Source organism: Dromiciops gliroides, chromosome 2, assembly GCF_019393635.1.
Source record: "Dromiciops gliroides isolate mDroGli1 chromosome 2, mDroGli1.pri, whole genome shotgun sequence".
NCBI classification, from domain to species: Eukaryota; Metazoa; Chordata; class Mammalia; order Microbiotheria; family Microbiotheriidae; genus Dromiciops; species Dromiciops gliroides.
In genome coordinates this window covers 432976093-432995944 of record NC_057862.1, presented here as the reverse complement: position 1 = coordinate 432995944, position 19852 = coordinate 432976093, and the positions used below count along the sequence as shown (strand labels likewise).

The following is a 19852-nucleotide window of genomic DNA, read 5'->3' as shown; positions in this document are numbered from 1 at the left end:
ATATATATATATATATATATATACAACACACACACACACACTATACATACACACACATATATATACATATATATATTATGGTACCTAAGTTTTAGAGCTGAAAGGGTCCTTAGAAACCATCAAATGCAACCCCCTCATTTTACAGTTGAGGAAACTAAGGTTGAGATGGTTAAAGTGACTTGCCCAGGGTCACACAGCTACAGAGAGGAAGAATTTTAGCTCAGGTCTCACTGGCTGCAAGAGCAGTTAGTGCTCTATCCATTTCATTGCCTCTCCCTTATTTTAGTTTTTTAGCATTTTGTGTTCTTAGAGTTACAATTTCTTTGCATTCCGTGTTATCGCGTTGATTCTTTCTCTCTCTTTGGGAGGGAAAATGCCTTCACCCAGCCACAAACATCAGCTTCTTAAGTCAGAATTCAGAAAACCCTGACCCCTTCTCAAGGCTGCTGTCCTTGTTTATACCTCAAGGCCTGCTGGGAGGAGATGTAGACAGAGATTCATTTCCTGACACTTCCAACAAAAGATGTTCTGAAATAACATAAACTAGATTCCCTTCACTTCTCTGAAGGGTTTTTCCCCATCTTTATTTAAAACCAAAATTCACTACCTAAGAATAGGCCTATAGGATGCTTTTGTATAAATAGTATTTCTAATCTATTATCTTTTTTTCTCTCCCCCATTTCTCTTTCCTTCCCTCCCTCCTCTTTCTTTTTGCCTCCCTCTCTTCCTTTCTCCTTCTCTTTGCTCCTTTTTTCTCCCCTTTCCCTCTATTCTCTCTCTTTCCCCTCTTCTCTTCCTTCCCACTCCTTTCCCTCTTCCTTCCCTTTTAGAGAAGGTATGAACCAAGGTCACAGTCTAATCTATGAACAAGAATGTCTGAGGGACGATTTCCCAAACAGATGCCCTGTGCTCACATTCTTCGGGGAGATGCTGTGATCCTTTGTTTTATCATTCTAGATTCCTGGCTCTGAACCAGGAGATGCTGACCTTTCTCCCTATCATTAGGTTGTCCCTGAGGTGAGCTTGGGCATTCAGGCCAATCTCCATCCTGGTTCCTGGCTCTGTACAAATGAGCCTTCTCTCACATAGAAGTGGGAGCCGGAGGGGCAGCTAGGTGGCACAGTGAATAAAGCACCAGCCCTGGATTCAGGAAGACCTGAGTTAAAATATGGCCTCAGACACTTGACACTTACTAGCTGTGTGACCCTGGGCAAGTCATTTAACCCTCACTGCCCCTCAAAAAACAAAGAAGTGGGAACCAGGCAGCCACAGGAAAGGCTGTTAATCTAATTATTCAGAAGTGGAAGTCAAACTCTAGGGTTGCAGTTGCCAGTTAAGAGACTCAACTCAAAACAAAAGATGTAGTGGGGAGGAAAACGGAGCTAAGTGTGTGCCTCTTCCTCTTTTACCCCTGCCAAAGTGGACACTAATGACAAGACTGGACCTGAGAGAAGACTGCAGAAAGCTACCCCGTTCTTTCTTTGGGGGTTAATAATAGTCTATTGGGCACTGGGGGAAGAGAAGGGACAAGAAATGGAATTTGGTTTGGTGTAAATATTTCTACCATCTCCATGAGTCGCTATAATTATATATGTTAAATAGTCATTTGTCCCAGTATTTAGAAATTGTTTTACAGGAGGAGCTTGTAATATCTATTCTTCCTCCCTCTTCCTTCCATTTTCCTTCTTTCTCTCACACCTTATTTTTCCCCTTCAATGTCTCCCTTCCCTTTCTTCCTTCCCTCTCCCCTCTTCAATGTCTCCCTTCCCTTTCTTCCTTCCCTGTCCCCCTTCCTGTCTTCCTCTCCCTCACCATGTTTCTCTTTCTTTTACCCCTTCCCCAGTTCTTTTATCATCTCTTCCCCACCATTTCTGCCTCCCTCTCTTGCCCTTATCTCCCCCCTTACTTTCCCCCTCACCCATCCCCGTGTCTTTCTCCCTTTCATTGCTTTCCATTTTCTCTTTACTGCCCTTATCTCGATGTCTTCATTTCTTCTTTCCATCTCTCTCCTCACATCTTTTTACCTTCTTTTATTCCATCTTCCCTTCTATTCTCTTCTTATCCCCCCTACTTGTTCCCAGACTGCTCCACCTTCTCTCCTTTCCCCATCCTCTTTTCACCTCTCCTTCCCCATGCTTCACTCCCTGCTTTTTCTCTCTTCAGCTTTCTCTCTCCCCTTCTCTGGAATTTTCTCTAAGCTATTTTACTGTTTGGCTCCACAGGGAAACATTTGGGAACAGATCTTCCGAGTTTCTTTCATCTTGGAAATGATCAACACAGTACCATTTATCATCACGGTAAATAAGCATTGGATCTCCTGTTCTATAGAGGAGGGATTTCTGATCTGGGTATCTGTCTTCTGGGGAATTATCCCTAGACAGCTTCATCCCAAATGCTGCTGTCTACTCTTTCTTAGATTTTCTGGCCTCCCCTGCGGAATTTATTCATCCCTGTTTTTCTGAACTGCTGGCTGGCCAAGTATGCCTTGGAGAACATGATTGTAAGTAACCAGAGAATGAATGGATTGTGAGTTGGGATTATAGCAAACCTGGTGGCCTATCTGTCTCCCTTCTACTGTTAGCATGGGTTGTTTGTGTGTGCGTCTCTGTGTGTATGTGTTTTCTCCCCAAAAGATATCTTTGGACAGAGCTGAGCATATGCCATTAAGTCTCAGCTATCCACAGTGTAGCTTATTTGTATCAAATCTTACTTTAACTAATATTGCTATCTATTCAACATATAATCAAGCCTTTTGTTGGGTCTTACTTTACTCCAGCCAAGTAAGAGCTGACAGGAAAGACTTTTAAGCTGAAATTCTTTGCTTTCCAAGGAACCATAAAAGCCAATCAGTCTAGAGAGGCCCCGCTCTGCTATATGTTGGCATTTTGCAATCAACAAGGCAATGCTATCTGCCCCGACAGCGAGTTCGATTCCATGGAGACTTCTCCACTGGAGGGGGCCAGCAGGCCAGGAACAAAAAGAATAAATCTCCCCCATGCCCCAACCCCCATGAGTTGGGTTCTCACATGTCCAGAATGCATTTCCTCCTAACCTCTACCTATTAGAATTTCTATCTCCTTCAAAACAATGTTCAGGCACCACCTTCTCTAGGAAGTCTTTTGATTCCCCAGTGGCTGGTATCTTTTCCACAAAAGAAATTCCCATTGTATTTGCATATACTTATTTATATATGTGTTGTTTTCCCCAATATAGTGAAAATTCTCTGACAGCAGGGACTGTTTCATTTTTACCTTTGCATCTAGCTTTTTGCCTAACACATTGTAAGCACCCAATAGATGCATGTTGGTTGACTGGTTAATAGAAGTCTGGAATCCAGAAAAAGGGAAGTCACAATGCTGCTGTTCTCTGCTTTAGTCATATCTTATCTAAAATATTGTATTCAATTCTGGGCACCTTTTATGAGGAAAATTGAGTCCATAAGAGGATAACCAAGATTGGGGCAGGAGGAAAGATGGACTTAAAACTATATCAGAGGAGAATTGATGGTTGAAGCTGTCCACATTTAAACTAGAGATAAGAAGGGGAGTGAATGATAACTGGCTTCTAGTCTTTAAAAGGCTATGGCCGGGGGGGGGGGGGGGCGGCTCAGTGGCGCAGTGGATAAAGCACTGGCCCTGGATTCAGGAGGACCTGAGTTCAAATCCGGTCTCAGACACTTGACACTTACTAGCTGTGTGACCCTGGGCAAGTCACTTAACCCCCATTGCCCTGCAAAAAAAAAAAAAAAGGCTGGGGGGGGGGGGGCCCTGCAGCTAGGTGGCACAGTGGATAAACACCGGCCCTGGATTCAGGAGGATCTGAATTCAAATCTGGCCTTAGACACTTGACACATTAGCTGTGTGGCCCTGGGACAATCACTTAACCCTGATTGCCCTGGGCAAAAAAAGGCTATCATCATGGGCTTTTTCTACTTGCATCCAGAGAGAAGAAGTAGGACCAATAGGTAGGAATTATAGGGAGGCAGAAATCTGCTCTCTATAGGGAAGAACTTTCTAATAAATTGAGCTATGCAGAAATGAGACATGCTGCATTATAACATAGTGATCTCCCTGTCACTGGAGGTGTTCAAGGGGGCTACAGAGAAGATTCTTAAACAGTATTGATGGTTACACTAGATAGACTCTGAGCTGCCTTTCAACACCGACATGATATGACTCTAAGTCAAGTAATCAACTGACAATCGCCAATATCCGTTTACAGTTAATAAAGCATTTTTATATCACTGTCTTATTTGAGCAAGGTAACTGATCAGTTTGAGGTCTCATTGAGAATTACGGGCAGAACTAAGCAGTGAAGCCCCCGTGGATGGACTCCCAATTAACAAAAGCGATTCTGCTGCTACTTCCTCATCCCTCCCCCATCAGCCATGGGAAAGGAGTGGAATGTAATTGCTGTTTTAAACCATAGAAACAGAGGCTGTGTCTGCCTTCCCTGACTGGTTTGTGGGTGAGGAGAGTGAATTCAATCAAACAGACAATTGTTTCATAAACAACAGATGATCCCTAAGATCCCTTCCAGCTCTAGCAGTCTGTGAATCTGAATTCAGGAGAGCAACTGGGTACTTTACAATGACTAAATGAACCCATTCAAATAACTAGTTATTTTTAAAACAAAGTTGAATGCAGTCAGTCAATTTGCTAATAATTGGTTCATAGCCCTAGCCAGTTATTATTAATCATTTGTTTTCAAAATAGCCAGTTGGTTTATTCCAACTTTGTGTGTCTGAATGTGAGACTTTCTCTGAAAACCTGTTTGTGGCTCTGTGCAGCTTTCTTTGTGTGGGCATGGCCATGTGTATCTTAGAGAACTGTGGGTGTGCCTATACCTGTAGCTCTATAACTCTGCATGTGTAATGTATCTGTGGGTGTGAGTGTCATCCTATCTGAAATGCCCTTTCCTTGTCATATATCCAAATCCTCCCCATTTTAGGGTCTGGTTCACGGATATCCTCCTCCATGTAGTCATCCTAGAGTACTCAAGCCTTTAATGATCCCTGTGGTCCTGTAACACTTGCTGCTTGCCCTGTGCTTTGGGACTTAATTAATTTATTTATTATTTTATTTATTAATTTATTAATTTATTTATTTATTTATTAATTTATTTAATTTATTTATTAATTTAATAATTAATTTATTTAATTAATTTATTTATTAATTAAATTATATCAGTCTAGCACTTAATTCCATTCTCCTTTATTTATATTGTCCTCTAAGTGGCTTGTCTATAAGTCCCATCTATGAATCAAACTGTGAACTCCCCAAGGACAGAGAGGGTTCTCTTTTCCCTTCTGTTCTACCCACAGTTCCTTACTAAGCACACTGAATTCAATAAATACAAGTTAAACCAGACTGAGCTGTCACGTTCCTTTTTTCTGCCTCATTCTTATGGCAGCCTTGTCTTTCTACAGAACGACTTCCACAGGGCCATCCTAAGGACACAGTCTGCCATGTTTAACCAAGTTCTGATCCTCTTCTGTACCCTCTTGTGCCTCCTTTTTACTGGGTAAGTATCTCTTGGAGTTTGACCCTTGGCTGAGTCCTGTGCAGATCTGAGGAATGATATCAATCATGTATGGGTTTGTGACTTGTTCTAGCCCTTCTATCACCATTAAAACCTCTTCCATTTATCAGGTGCTTATCTGGAGTAAGGCAGGTGGAGGGGAAGAAGCAAGAAAATTGCTAAACTGTTGAAATTGGGATCTGATACATTTTACTTTTACTATTTAGACTAAGATAGCATAATATATTAAAAAGAGTCCTGGGTCTAATCCTAACTGACCCGTATCAAAGGACCTAGTTTCAAATACCAGCTGTTACTTGCTAGCTGCATGATGACCTTAGGCAAATCACTTAGCCTCTCTGGGATGTTTCCTCATCTGCAAAATCAAGGGGGTAGTGGGGTAGCATGGCAGAAAGGCTAATGACAAGGAGTATAGAGCATACATCCAGCCATTGGCAGTACCCTCAGTTTCTTATTTGTTACAGACCATGAATCTTTCTTACTGTGTCTGACATAAGCAAAAGGATCACATCAATCATAGGAGGTAGGGATAGACTGTATCTTAGGGATTATCTACTTACCCCTTCCCTATTTTAGAGGAGAAAAAATGAGGTCCAGTTTGGGGCTGTCAGAACAGCATTACCCACAGTTCCTGAGATGATAACGGTCAGAGACATGATTCAAACTCCTGTGCTCTGACTGCCAGTCCACACTCTTTTCCTCTAGGCATTTTCTCCAAGTCTCTTCTGTTTCCAAGCCCAGTTCAGAGAGGTCAATTACTAAAGTTTAATTTTATAGCACCTTTTAGCTGGAAAGAGATAGGCGAACAAATTTCCTAAATGAATCTAGGTTTTTTAAAGTCATAGCCACCTAGAAAAACACTTTAGTTATAGCACTGTAAATAAGCTGTATGTGTGCTAACTTCAAAAGACTGATCTTTTCCTTAGAATGCTTAAAAGTTTCTGAAAAGCACTGAGCCTTATTCTTCCTGAACTCTGTTAACCATGTACCTCCAAAATTAGCATGAACTGATGCAGTTTTCTGGAGGTTTCCTTTGCTTGCACTAGACTTCTCACTATTTGTGTGACTTTGGGCAAGTCATTTAACAGCTCAGGTGTTTAGTTTCACATCTGTAAAAAAAAAAAAAAAAAGTAGCTGGACTACATGACTTCCAGACGTCATTCCAGCTCTAAATGCCATAATCTCTACAAGTATTATCTGGAACCCAGAGGACAGACAGGGACTTGTTCAGGCTGGTTCCTATTGGTGGTTACATGTGAGAATTTGTCCCTTGGTTCCACTCTACTTCCAAGTCTACTTTCATCCTCTACTTAATCTTTATAGGACCTGTGGTATTCAGCACCTAGAGAGAGCGGGTGACAACCTTTCTCTCCTCAAGTCTTTTTATTTCTGCATTGTCACCTTCTCCACTGTGGGCTATGGAGATGTAACCCCCAAAATCTGGCCATCTCAGCTCCTGGTGGTCATCATGATCTGTGTGGCCTTAGTTGTGCTCCCACTCCAGGTAAGTTCCCCACCTAAAGGGGACATATTCTTATGCTTAACTAGTCAAGTGAACAAGCATTTATTAAGCACCTACTATGGTACAGTGGCTAGAGTGCTAGCCCCGAGTCAGGAAGACTCCTCTTCCAGAGTTCAAGTCCAACTTCAGACACTTACTAGCTGGTGTGTCCCTGGGCAAATCACTTAACCCTATTTGCCTGTTTCCTCATCTGTACAATGAGCTGGAGAAGGAAAAGGCAAACCACTCCAGTATCTTTGCCAAAATAAAAACACAAAATGGAGTCATGAAGAGTCAGAAACACCTAAAAATTAACTGAATAATAAGAATAAAAAATATGCCTAACACTGTACTAAGCTTTGGAGACACAAAGAATGACAAAAAAGTCCCTTCTCTCAAGGATTTCACAGTCTGATGGGGAAAACATCAATGGGGGAACAATAAAGTACAAACAAGATATATATATATATATATATATATATATACACATATATATACACATACACATACACATACACATACACATACACATACACATACACATATACATATACATATACATATATATATATATATATGATAGCACTAGTATTAAGGAGGATCAGGATAGATTTATTTTGGAAGATGAGGTTTTATCTGGGATGTGAAGGAAGCCAGTGAAACCAGGAGACAAAAATGAAAAGGAAGAGGATTGCAGGCATGAGGGACAGCCCATGAAAATCCTTGGATTTGAGAGATGGAATGTCTTGTACAAGGAACAACAAGGAGGCCAGTGTCACTGGACTGTGACGTACAGGAAGAAAAGCAAAGTGTAAGAAGACTGGAAAGGTAAGAGGGGGCCAGGTTAGGAAGCCAAACAAATGGCTTTAGATTTGATCTTGGAGGTAATAAGAAACCATTAGGGTTTATCAAGTGGGAGAGAAAGAATTGGGGCGGGGGTAACATAGACCTATGCTTTTAGAAAGATCAATTTGACAACTGTGTGGAAGCTAGGTTGGAGTGGGGAGAGACTTGAAGAAGGGAAACCAGCTATTATGATATTGCAATTGTCCAAGAAAGAGATAAGGGAGACCTACAGCACGCTGGTGGCAGTGTCAGGCTGGTAACAATGTCATGGAGAAGAAGATGTATATGAGAGAGGCTGTGAAGGTAAAATGGATTGGACTTGGCAACAGAATGGATGGGAGAAGCAGGAATGAGGTAAGAGAGAGTGAGACATCAAGGATGAAGCCAGCCTGGTGACTGGAAAGATGGTGCTACCCTTGACAGTAAAGCAAAGGTAGGAAGAGAGGAGGGCTTGGAGAAAAAGACAATGAGTTCAGTTTTGAATGTGATGAGTTTAAGTTATCTACTAAACACACCTTGTTTATCAGAAGGCTACGTAGCATGGAAAGAGCCCTGAATTGGGAGTCAGATTCCATCTGTCAATTGACAAGCATTTATTAAGTGCCTAGTTTGTACCAAACATCATGACAAGCTGCAGGACCAAAAAGACAGAACTAGGTTGAGTCCGAACTCTGTCACTTGCCAGTTAAATGACGTTAGGTGATCCACTTCAAGTCCCTGTGTCTCAGTTTCTTCTTCTGCAAAATGGTCTGTAATTTCTCTCCCAACTCTAACATTCTGTGATTCTGTGATTGGGTCAATCAGAAGACTTGGTTTTTTCATCCTAGCTCTGCCATTTACTCCTTGTACAAGCTTGGACCCTTTACCTCTCTCAATCTTGCTCTCCTTATCTTTAAAATTGGGATAGTAATACCTGGCCTGCCCTCCTCCTGACTTCCCTGGCTTCCTCCAAATTTCTAGCTAAAATCCCAGCTTCTGTAGGAAGACTTTTTTGATCTCCTTTAATTCCAGTGTCTTTCATCTCTTGATTATCTCCAACAAATCATATATATATAGCCTGCTGTCTCTTCCATTAGACTGTGAGCTCCTTGAGAATAGGGACTGTTTTTTGCCTTTCTTTGTATCCCCAGTATTCAGCACAATGCCTTCCATTTAGTAGGTACTTAATAAATGTTTTTTAACTGACTGGCTGCCCTCGTAGTGTCTTATGATGATCAACTAAAACTATGAAATGTTACATAAATAGGATGGATAACACACCTCTTTTAGGCTTAGACCTCATCTCCGTATATTATATTCACAGAATAGCAGAATCTCAGGGCTGGAAGGGTATTTACAGTCACTTAGTCCAACCAATTGTTGGCCCAAAGTCCGTTCTACAATTTCTCCAACCAATGGTCATCCACTCAATTCTTGTTCCCTCTCCCTTTTTTTAGTATACTGTATTTTAGGCACCTACTTATGGTAAATGAAAATTAAGGGCTCCACTGATCTTCCTTTCATGTGTGCCCTCTCCATTCTTCCCCCAACATTTATCCTCACACTATTCTTCCCTTGATTCAACTGAGTTCAATAAACATTGAATAAGCAGTTAATTGTGTTAAAAGCACTGGGCTAGACAACAGGGTTACCTAAACAACACAAAATGTCCCTGCAGTCTGTTCCTTGGGGGCAGGGATAACCTGGGCACAGACAAGAAGATGGAAGGTGTAGTTTCAGGTCTGAGGAATGGCTGGTGTGGATGGAAGATGGTAATCCATGAAAATGTGTAGCATAAAGTAAATTAGGAAAGGTTGGTGGAAGCCAAATAGAAGAGGCCTTAACAGCCTGAATGAGGAGTTGATACTTTATGCTAGAGACAACAGAAAACCACCGAAGGTTTTTAAGCAGACCAATGATCTGTATCGTAACAATATAATTTGGCTGCTGTGTGGAGAATGGCTTGGAGAGGGGAGAGCCTGGAAGCAAAAAGACCAATTAAGAGATTGTCACAATAGTCTAGTGACGAAACAATAAGGGCCTCAAATAAGGGCAGTGGCTATGTAAGTGGGGGAAAAAAGAGGATAGATTTGAGAGTTGTGGATGTAAGGGTAAAACCAAATTCAGTTCAATGAGCAATTATTTAGTATCTACTGTATACCACACACTGTATTAGGCAATGAGGAGACAAAGACAAAAAATCACAATCCCTTCCCACAAAAAGCTTATGTTCTCCTGAAATCTCATCCTTGTTCTCTACCTATTACATCCTCCAAGGCCCAATCCAAGTACCAGTCTCCCCACTGAAGCCTTGTACATAAAGTATTAGGTCTTTCTGGCATTCAGACTGGTTTGCTTCCTTGTAGTTTGAGGAGCTTGTCTACCTCTGGATGGAGCGACAAAAGTCTGGGGGTAATTACAGCCGCCACCGAGCCCAGACAGAGAAACATGTCGTCCTTTGTGTCAGCTCTCTCAAGATTGACCTCCTCATGGACTTCCTGAATGAATTCTATGCTCACCCTCGCCTCCAGGTAATGACTGGCCTTGTTCAGAGTCTGTCTGTGTCCTTAGCAGGATTAAAGACAGAGGTAATGCTGCTCTTAGAAGCCTGGAGGGGACCATCACAAGGATTCCTACAGGCGCAGGATGAGAACACAGCTGCTCTCTATCCTACCTTCTTCTACTTCTAATATTGTAAGACTCTATGATTTCTCTTAGGGCCTCAGTTTCTGCATCCACTCAATGAATATAATACCATAAGTCTCCTATTTACTTTACCTAAAGCAGAGTGATGTTGTGAAAATCAAGTAACTATGTGACCCTGGACAAGTCACCTAAACTCTGTGGGCCCTAGTTTAGTTTTTTCAAATGTTGAAAGTGAGAGGTTGAACAAGTTGGGCTCTAGATTCTAATTCATGCATTTTTAAGAACTCCAAAGTCATGCTATTATTCACATGTTGCTCCCTCTGCATGAATAAGGGACCCAGATGAATTTCTTGTTGCAGGACTATTATGTGGTGATCCTTTGCCCAACAGAGATGGACATTCAAGTGCGCCGGGTTCTACAGATCCCTCTATGGTCTCAGAGGGTGATCTATCTCCAGGGTTCAGCTCTGAAGGATCAAGATCTCATGAGAGCCAAGTGAGTGCAGAAGCAGGTCTATGGGAAGAAGGGAAGTCTCTTGGAGTGGGGGCAAGTAAACATTTGTCTCCTCCTACCTTCCAACACCATAATTACTACCAGAAGAAAGCGACATCTACATTTAAACTGGTTTAATTTAGGGCTTTTTAACCATTGAAGTCCTGGGTATATATATTTAACCCTTGATCATCTGTGGTAGCTAAAGGGAATAACGGCACAGATATTCCCAAAGGTATCATTTTTGGCATGATAAATGTTCTATTGTGTTTTGACACCACTTTTTTCTTTCTAATGACAATGATGTATGAAAAAATAATACAAATTCTATACTGACTCACTGACAAAAAGGTTGAGGCATATGGCCTGCTGGGAAGCTGGAAGGAAGCCAGAAGAAGCCCCAAAATCCCCACCCTGGGTAATCCATACATAGATAACCTGAAATTGGCTTTATCTTGTGGTCCTTGGCATTTCCTGGGCACACACAAAGGTCTTAATTTACCCTCCATCAGCATCCTCTCCCACATGGGCTCTACAGGACCCCTAAAATGTGATGCTAGTCATGACCACGAAAGTTCTTACTGTAATCCCAGTCTCTGCAAGGCACCTTTGTCATGGGAGAACCCTCCTTTAGAGAAGTGAATGATTCATAAATCAAATCTGTTATGACCAACTGAGTGAGGTATGTGTAGGCTGAGGAAAATTAAACAATAAACAGACCATATTTCTGGCTTCTATTGAGAATGTAATGGGTGGATCAATCAGTGAGAATTATATCAGTGTATTTGCTTTTGAGGGGCCAGCCACAGACTGCCCACTGGCCATGGCCACTCACTGAACCTGGACCTCAGCCATAATGACTTGCTAACTATAACTACAGACTGGGCCCCTAGCCCTAGTGACAGACTAATTTTTAACTCTGGTCACAGACTAAGCCAGACCCCATTCAACTATCTCACGAATGCTATTAATCATCAGGTGACCTGGATGAGAGTGCAAAAAATTCTGTGTACCTGTTTGCCTTCGCACAGACAGCTAGGTGGCACAGTGGATAGAGGGCTGGGCCTAGAGTCAGAAAGATTCATCCTTCTGAGTCCAAATCTGGCCTCAGGCAACTTATTAGCTGTGTGATCCTGGGCAAGTCACTGAACCCTGCTTGCCTCAGTTTCCTCATCTGTAAAATGAGCTGGAGAAGGAAATGGCAAACCACTCTAATATCTTTGCCAAGAAAACCCCAAAAAGGGGCCACAAAGAGTTGTAAATGACTAAATAATAACAACTTCCCCTCACAAAGACAGAATTTAGTGGTGTGGGTTAGTACCATCATCTTGAAAGTCAAATGATTCAATCTCAAATCCCAGGTTACTAAGATAAGTCTGAAATACTATCTAGGGCCCTCAGAAAGTCCTGGAAAAAACCCCTGAGGAAAAAAACTGGGTTGTTTTGATTATTTGTGGACTTGACTCAGTTGCTAGTTCTTTGAATTTTAAGTTTTCTGTCATGTAAAATAAAGCCTGTTTATATTTGATGTGTTATTAGCCTATGTACTTGCATGAAGGCTAAGGGACTCTTTCTCTCTTTTTATCTCTACAAAAAATAAAATATGAGCTAGATATTTTCAGGGGAAACCCTGGATAGGGACAAAATGAGTCAAACTGAGGTTGTTGGCCTGTTGTAGGATGGTTGAGAATCCCCCCAATACTGTACTAGCTCCATGCAAACCCCGGAGATTTGGTTCTTGGCCACAAGTTGCATATGTTAGTTGTAACTAAGGAAGTAAAAACATGGGGAAGTAGAAAAAGGATGCTCTGGGGTTTTTTTTGGTTTTGGGTTTTGGGTTTTTGTGTGAGGCAATTGGGGTTAAGTGACTTGCCTAGGGTCACACAGCTAGTAAGTGTCAAGTGTCTGAGGCCGATTTGAATTCAGGTCCTCCTGAATCCAGGGCCAGTGCTCTATCCACTGTGCCACCTAGCTGTCCCTAGGATGCTCTGGTTTTGTAGCATATTTGACTGATTACCCTGAAATGAAATGGAGGCTTAGAAAAAGGTCCCCCATGCCTCTAAATAGTGACATTATTCTTGAAGGAGAGGTCAGTATGCTATGAATTCATGCTCTTTGTCAGCATAGTCAACAAACATGTAGCTGGCAATTAGCAGTTCTAAAATTAATTATCTTAGTCGAGATTTTCACATCTCACCTCCTCTGAGAAGTCTTCTCTTCCTATTCCTCACTTAGATAAAGTCACTTGTTCTACTCGTATTCCATTCTACCCACACTGCAACAGAATGGCTGTCTTGACACATCTCTAATTCAGGCATGTAAGTCCTGAAGGTAGGGCAGTACAATGGAAAGAGAACCATGGGTTCTGGAATGGATGATGGCTCATTGGGGATATTATAGAGAAAACTCTTTTTTAAGTATGATTGGACTAAATGAGGTCCCTCCCTTCCAACTCTGATTTTCTGTGATTTTGTAGACCCATTTCTACTACTAACTCACTGCATGACTTTAGCCAAGTTTTTTTGCCCTCTCTGAGCCTCAGTTTCCTCCCACAAAATGAGGAAATTAGACTAGATTATATCTAAGGTCTTTTGTAGTCAGACATGATATATTCTGTGAGTCTACTATATAGCCCACAGGGAGCTTTCTTCTATCTGTGAGCTTGTAATGTGCTTACAGTCTATAATGCATGCTATATTCTGTGTTGTCTTATTTTATCATTGTTCCACACATGTGAACTCTGCTTCCCCAACCAGCCTGTCAGCCCCTCGAAGGCAGGAATGGTGTCTTCTCCTTGTTCTCCCAGCGGCCTATCACAGGGCTGGACACAAGGTAGTTGCTCAGGAAATGCCTGCTGACTTGAGATTCCATGGATTGAAAGCTAATAGGTCATTCTTTTTTTCCAGGATGGATAATGGTGAGGCTTGCTTTATCCTCAGCAGTAGGAATGAGGTGGACCGAACAGCAGCGGTAAGCACCTCAATTCTGTAATTACTGGCATCAACAATGGCTCTTGGAAATAGGGCTGGACTGGGCTGGGTGCGTGCTCTCTAGGAGAGGGCACAGGTGGTTGGGAAGCTAAACAGCATTCTCTCCCCTAGGACCACCAGACCATCCTGAGAGCCTGGGCAGTAAAGGATTTTGCTCCCAATTGTCCCCTCTATGTTCAGATTTTGAAACCAGAGAATAAGTTTCATGTCAAATTTGCTGGTAAGTTTTGGTTACTAGTTGAAAGATTGAATGTGTCTGTCGATTAGTTAATAAATATTCATTAAACACCTTGCTAGGCACTATGCCAAACATTGGGGGAAAGATAATCATTGCCCTCAGGAAGTTCAGTCTAATGGGAGAGACAACATGCAGACAATTATGTACAAACAAGTTTCATACAGGATAAATTGTGTGTGTCTCCATGAATGTCCCATAGCATTTGTGTTAAGAAAGAGGTGTCATCAGCCACATGGCAGTCTAGTATCATGGCAAGGGAGAAAATTTGGGTTGGGACTCATAATACTAGAGTTCTAATCCTGGCTTCCTCACTAACTTGCCTATGATTTGGGGTAATCACCTCTCTTCTCTGGGTCTCAGTTTCCTTCTCTGTAAAGCAAGGATTATCACACCTTGGCTCATCCCACTTGAACAGATTGTTATGAGAGTCACAAAAGAACATAGATGAAAGTGTTTTTGAAAGGCAGAATTCACTGTGCAAATCCCTTGAATTGGGGGTTTAAACAATCAATTGTGTAAACACAGATTGGGAAAGGTTCATGTAGAAAAAAAATTCCCTCATGATCAGTAGGAATCAATAGTCTAACTTAATGGTCAATTCTCAATATTTCAGTATGGATAGATTCTACAATCCCTCCATCCACTCTAACAGATTACTATCCCTTTACAACTTGAGAAGAAGATCTTAGGGAATTTCTGTGGCTGAAAATCCATAATTCTTCAGTCAACCTGGAGATGAGCCCCTTTGCACATTGCCCAAGCTGATCAACCAATCTAAAAATATGTATTAAGTGCTTGCTGTGTGCTAGGTACCATGTTAAAAGCTGGGGATACAAAGAAAGCCCTTAAGAAGCTAACACCCCAGTAGAGACAACATAAACACAAATAGGTATATACAAAATGCATACAAAGTAGAAATAAGATAACCTTAGAGAGGATGTCACTAATAGCTGGGGGGACTGCTGGAAAGGACTTCTGCAAAAGGAGACATTTGAACAACATAGGAAATCATACAGCTTATCACTGGGACTGTACACAAAGTCTTTTCAGCTAGGAGGAACATAACAGAGGTTACCCTCTGCTAGTATATCTCTCAAGAATCCAGGTAACCTCCATGCCTTGATGTTTATGATGAAGAAGAAGATGATGATAAAGCATTTAGATAGCATTTAGATGCCTCATCAGTAAAATGGGGTTAGGGTACTTGCATTACCTCTTACCTGGGGTTGCTGTGAGTAAAGCACTTTGCACACCTGAGAGTACTCTAGAAATCATAACTTTGATTATATTAGGTCCTCGCTCTAGTACAGGCCTTGGGGCTCCATGCCCTGCAACTTCCAATTATGACATGGCATTTTGTGTAGGCATTTTGGTCCTTTAATGACTAGCATTTTAGGGACAAAACAAAGATCAACTTTGGGCAGCTAGATGGCGCAGTGGATAGAATGCTGGGCCTAGCGTGTAGAAGATTCTTCCTGAGTTCAAATCTGGCCTCGGACACTTACTATGTATGTGACTCTAGCCAACTCACTTAACCCTATTTGCCTCCGTTTTTTCATCTGTAAATGAGCTGGAGAAGGAAATGCAAACCACTCCAGTGTCTTTGGCATTAACAAAGAGTCAGACATAGGGGCAGCTAGGTGGCGCAGTGGGATAGAGGACAGGCCCTGGATTCAGGAGGACCTGAGTTCAAATTCGACCTCAGACATTTAACACTTGCTAGCTGTGTGACCCTGGGCAAGTCACTTAACCCCAATTGCCTTGCCAAAAAAAAAAGTCAGACATGACTGAAACAACCAAAGACCAACAGTGAGGTCCTCAATAGAGGAAGGAGAAAAGTGATTTGTCTTTTGAAAAGATATCTGTTCTATCAACTGTAGGATGGCTATACAAATAGTGGTACATGAATGTGATGGAATATTACTATACTGTAAGAAATTCAGAATATGAAGAGTTCAAAGAGGTTTGGGAAGACTTACATAGATTGATGCAAATTAAAGTAAGCAGACACAAGTAAACAGCAAACACAGAGACTACAATAATGTAAATAGAAACAATAACAACTGAACACTGTATAATGATTATGATCAATCTTGTTCCCAAAGAAGAAAAGAGAAAATATTCCTCCTTCATTTCTTTGCAGAAACGGGAAACTATGGGTATAAAACATTGCATATACTGTCATACTTGATTGGTATTGGTTAGTTTTCTGGGACTGCTTTTGTTTTTAATTTTCTTTCTTTTTCTATGATTTGCTATATAACTCTTTAAGCATGGAAATGAGGAACATATTTAGAAGTGAAAGTGATCTAACAACAAGACATCAAAAAATTAAAAACAAAAACAAGAAACATCCTGGGATTCAGATGAATATTTCTTCTTTTAAAAATACCTATTGGTGTATTTTGTTTTTACATCATTTCTGATTCTGAATATATGTATAAATGTGTGTGTATCCCTTATCCTCTACCCAGCAAGTCATCTCTTTCAACAAAAAAAGAAAAATTAAGCAATCCATAAAAACAAACCAACCCATCAATTGTGTCTGACAATATATAAACTATTCCATACCTGTAGTCCTCTACTTCTTCAAGAAAGGGAAGGAGATGCATTTTTTCAATATTTCTCCAAGGCCAAACTTGACCATTCTAATTATATATCATTCAGTTTTGTTCTTCACATTTATATTGATGAACAATGTAATAGGTGTGATTGTTTGATGTACATATTGCTTTTCTGGTTCTGCTTACTTCATTTTACATCAGTGCATATGAATCTTAGAAAGAAGCTGAGCAACAGTGAGGTAAAAATGAGTCGCAGAATGAGTCAGTCATAAAACTGCAAATAGAACCCGAATGTCTAACCATGCAACCCAGTTTCCACCCAAGCAGTGTGAAGAAAGGTTACTGTTTGTGGTGAATAAAAATGAACCAGGCTTGCTGACATTTAATTCAACATACCTATTTTTAATTATCCATTTTGTTTTGTTAAGATATAAAGTTTATCTAGGATGTAGTGTCCTACCCTATGGAGCTTATAGTCTAGTAAGAGCAGAAGACATGCACAAATAACAATAATATATTTAATACATGATAAGTACATTAGAAAGGACAAAGGGTATGTGAATTCCTTGAAGGGAAGTTATTATTATTTTGAGATTTTTATTGGACACATAATAATTGCTCTGAAATTTCTATATCCTAAAAGGAAATACTCAATTATAGGTATACAAATCTATATATTTAGTCAAGTGCATATTTCTAAGAGGACCCAAGTCAGATGGTAAAGCGATAACAGAGCTAGCTAGTGGTTGTCATCTTAGATTCCAAGAACCATAAAACTAAAGTATCTCAGAATCATAGGACATCAGTGTCAGGGCTAGAAGGGATGCTAGAAATTAGAATGTTGGGGCTAAAAAGGACCTGAGAGATTATCTGGTTCCAACTCCCTTATTTTACAGCTAGGAAAACATAGGCCCAGAGAGTAGAAATGGTTTTGCCCAGTATCACATTCTTTTGTTTAGTAATTTCAACTGAGAATGCTTTGTTGAAGAAGCATTAAAATTGTCTTCTCCATGTTACATGTAGTTCATGAGAGTTTGTCTCTACCATCCTCTCCTGTCCTTCAACCACTATATACTAATTTGTCTAATAGAATCATAGAATTTCAAAGAATGTTAAAGCTGAAAAGGAACATAAAGATTGTATAGTCCGACCTCTTCATTTTGCAGATGAAAATGAGGCACAAAGCTTATGGGCTTGCCCATGATCACATGGTTAATAATGAACTTACAATCTTATTAAGGAGACTAGACACATTCCCACAAGTCTTCTGAGGCTACTTTAGAGCTGATGAAAGCCTTGGCGTGAAGATAAAAAGCAAAAAGCTGCTCCTTTATGTATCCCAAACATGCTCTGGCCTCTCAGAAGAAAAAGCAACCTAGAGGAGAGGGGAGTGGACTTGGAGTGAGGAGGACCTAAATTCAAATCTCACCTCAGACAATTAATAGTTGTGTGACTCTGTTCAAGTCATTTAACCTCTCAGTTCCTCGTCTGCAAAATCAGAGTTGGACTCAGTGGCTTCTAAGTTGATTTCTACCAACAAGCCATTTCCAATGAGTTCCCCTAGTAAGAAAGTAGCCCATTCAACAATGGTTACATCCAGTTAACAGTGCTCCAAGAGAAGATGTTGGTCCACTCAATATTTGGGTCTTTCTATAAGAGGAAAGAAATCAGAGTTTTGGAGTGTGGAGGGTACCAAAAGGCAATAAGAAGGAAGGGATAATGGAAGAATAATATGTGTTGCCTCCTGGAATATGGGTATCTCCCTAACCCTGGAGTTATATGTGTTGGTTAGATAACCAACTGTCCAAGAGAGTGTAGATATAACCATGTGTAGATACTGAAAGATACTGTAGATATAGCCAAATAGCTGTCTGTCCAAGAAGGGTTTCTTGCAATGGGTGGAACAGGGGCAGCTAGGTGGCGCAGTGGATAGAGCACCGGCCCTGGATTCAGGAGGACCTGAGTTCAAATCCATCCTCAGACATTTGACACTTACTAGCTGTGTGACCCTGGGCAAGTCACTTAACCCCAATTGCCTCACCAAAAAACAAAACAAAACAAGCAATGGGTGGAACAGTGGAAAAGATGACCTGTAAGGACTCCCATTGCTCTGAAAGTCTGAGATCCAATTCTAGATGAGATGTAACTCCCAGCAGGTGGGGCAAGGCCTTTCTCTGCTGACCATTTCCCTTCTCTGATGCAGACCATGTTGTGTGTGAAGAGGAGTGTAAATATGCCATGCTGGCCTTAAATTGCATTTGCCCAGCCACCTCCACGCTCATCACCCTGCTGGTCCACACGTCCCGGGGACAGTGAGTATCCAGAATTACCTCCAGCTCAACCTTCTTCAGGGTTTTTTCTTTAAAGCGGATGTTTTCAGTGCTATTTTCAAAGAGTGTAACCTTCATCAAAAGAACCAGAGTCAATGCCAGGAGCACCAAGTATGTCTCTGGTCCACTAAAATGACCCAGGATTTGGGGGGCTGGCAGAGCAGCACATGAGCACTGATTAGATGAGACCTCTTCAGACTGGCTTAACAAATGAAATGATCCTCCAATGATATAAATGAGTCAATGAGACTAGAGAGATATCTGGGGGTAGGTAGGCTTTGCCTTAAATTGCGGCATTCATGGAGTAAGATCAGTCCCAGGGATGTGGGTTTCTGCTGACTCCCATCTATTGTGGGCCTTGTCTGTGTGCCCCTCTCCCATACACCCATCCCTCCTGTCCCCAGCATGTTGGAGCAGCTTTAATGGGCAGGCCTGGTCTCTGGCTTTGTCCCTAGGGAAGGTCAGGATTCACCGGAGCAATGGCAGCGGATGTATGGCCGATGCTCAGGAAACGAAGTTTATCATATCCGAATGGGAGACAGCAAGTTCTTCATGGAGTATGAAGGCAAGAGCTTCACCTATGCAGCCTTCCACGCCCACAAAAAGTGAGAGGAGAGGCAGGGTCCCCTGGGGGTTGGGGGGTAAGTAAGGGAATAAGTGGTCATAGCCACCAGCTCCAGGGGGTTGAGGCAGGGGACAGTGCTTGAAAGGAGTTTTCACAGGG

The 19852-nt window shown here is 41.4% G+C and overlaps 1 protein-coding gene across 7 annotated transcripts in view; it reads left to right on the top strand.

Annotated features, from left to right (window-relative positions):
- KCNT1 (potassium sodium-activated channel subfamily T member 1) overlaps positions 1–19852 on the top strand; it is a 222431-nt gene that overhangs the window by 157275 nt on the left and 45304 nt on the right. For all 7 annotated transcript variants that reach the window (XM_043984853.1, XM_043984851.1, XM_043984850.1 and 4 more), the window contains 10 exons: positions 2223–2297; positions 2417–2500; positions 5429–5523; positions 6865–7045; positions 10234–10398; positions 10873–11009; positions 13913–13976; positions 14108–14216; positions 19002–19110; positions 19584–19733. In XM_043984853.1, coding sequence (XP_043840788.1) covers positions 2223–2297; positions 2417–2500; positions 5429–5523; positions 6865–7045; positions 10234–10398; positions 10873–11009; positions 13913–13976; positions 14108–14216; positions 19002–19110; positions 19584–19733 — 1169 coding nt within the window. The remainder of the gene's footprint in view (positions 1–2222; positions 2298–2416; positions 2501–5428; positions 5524–6864; positions 7046–10233; positions 10399–10872; positions 11010–13912; positions 13977–14107; positions 14217–19001; positions 19111–19583; positions 19734–19852) is intronic.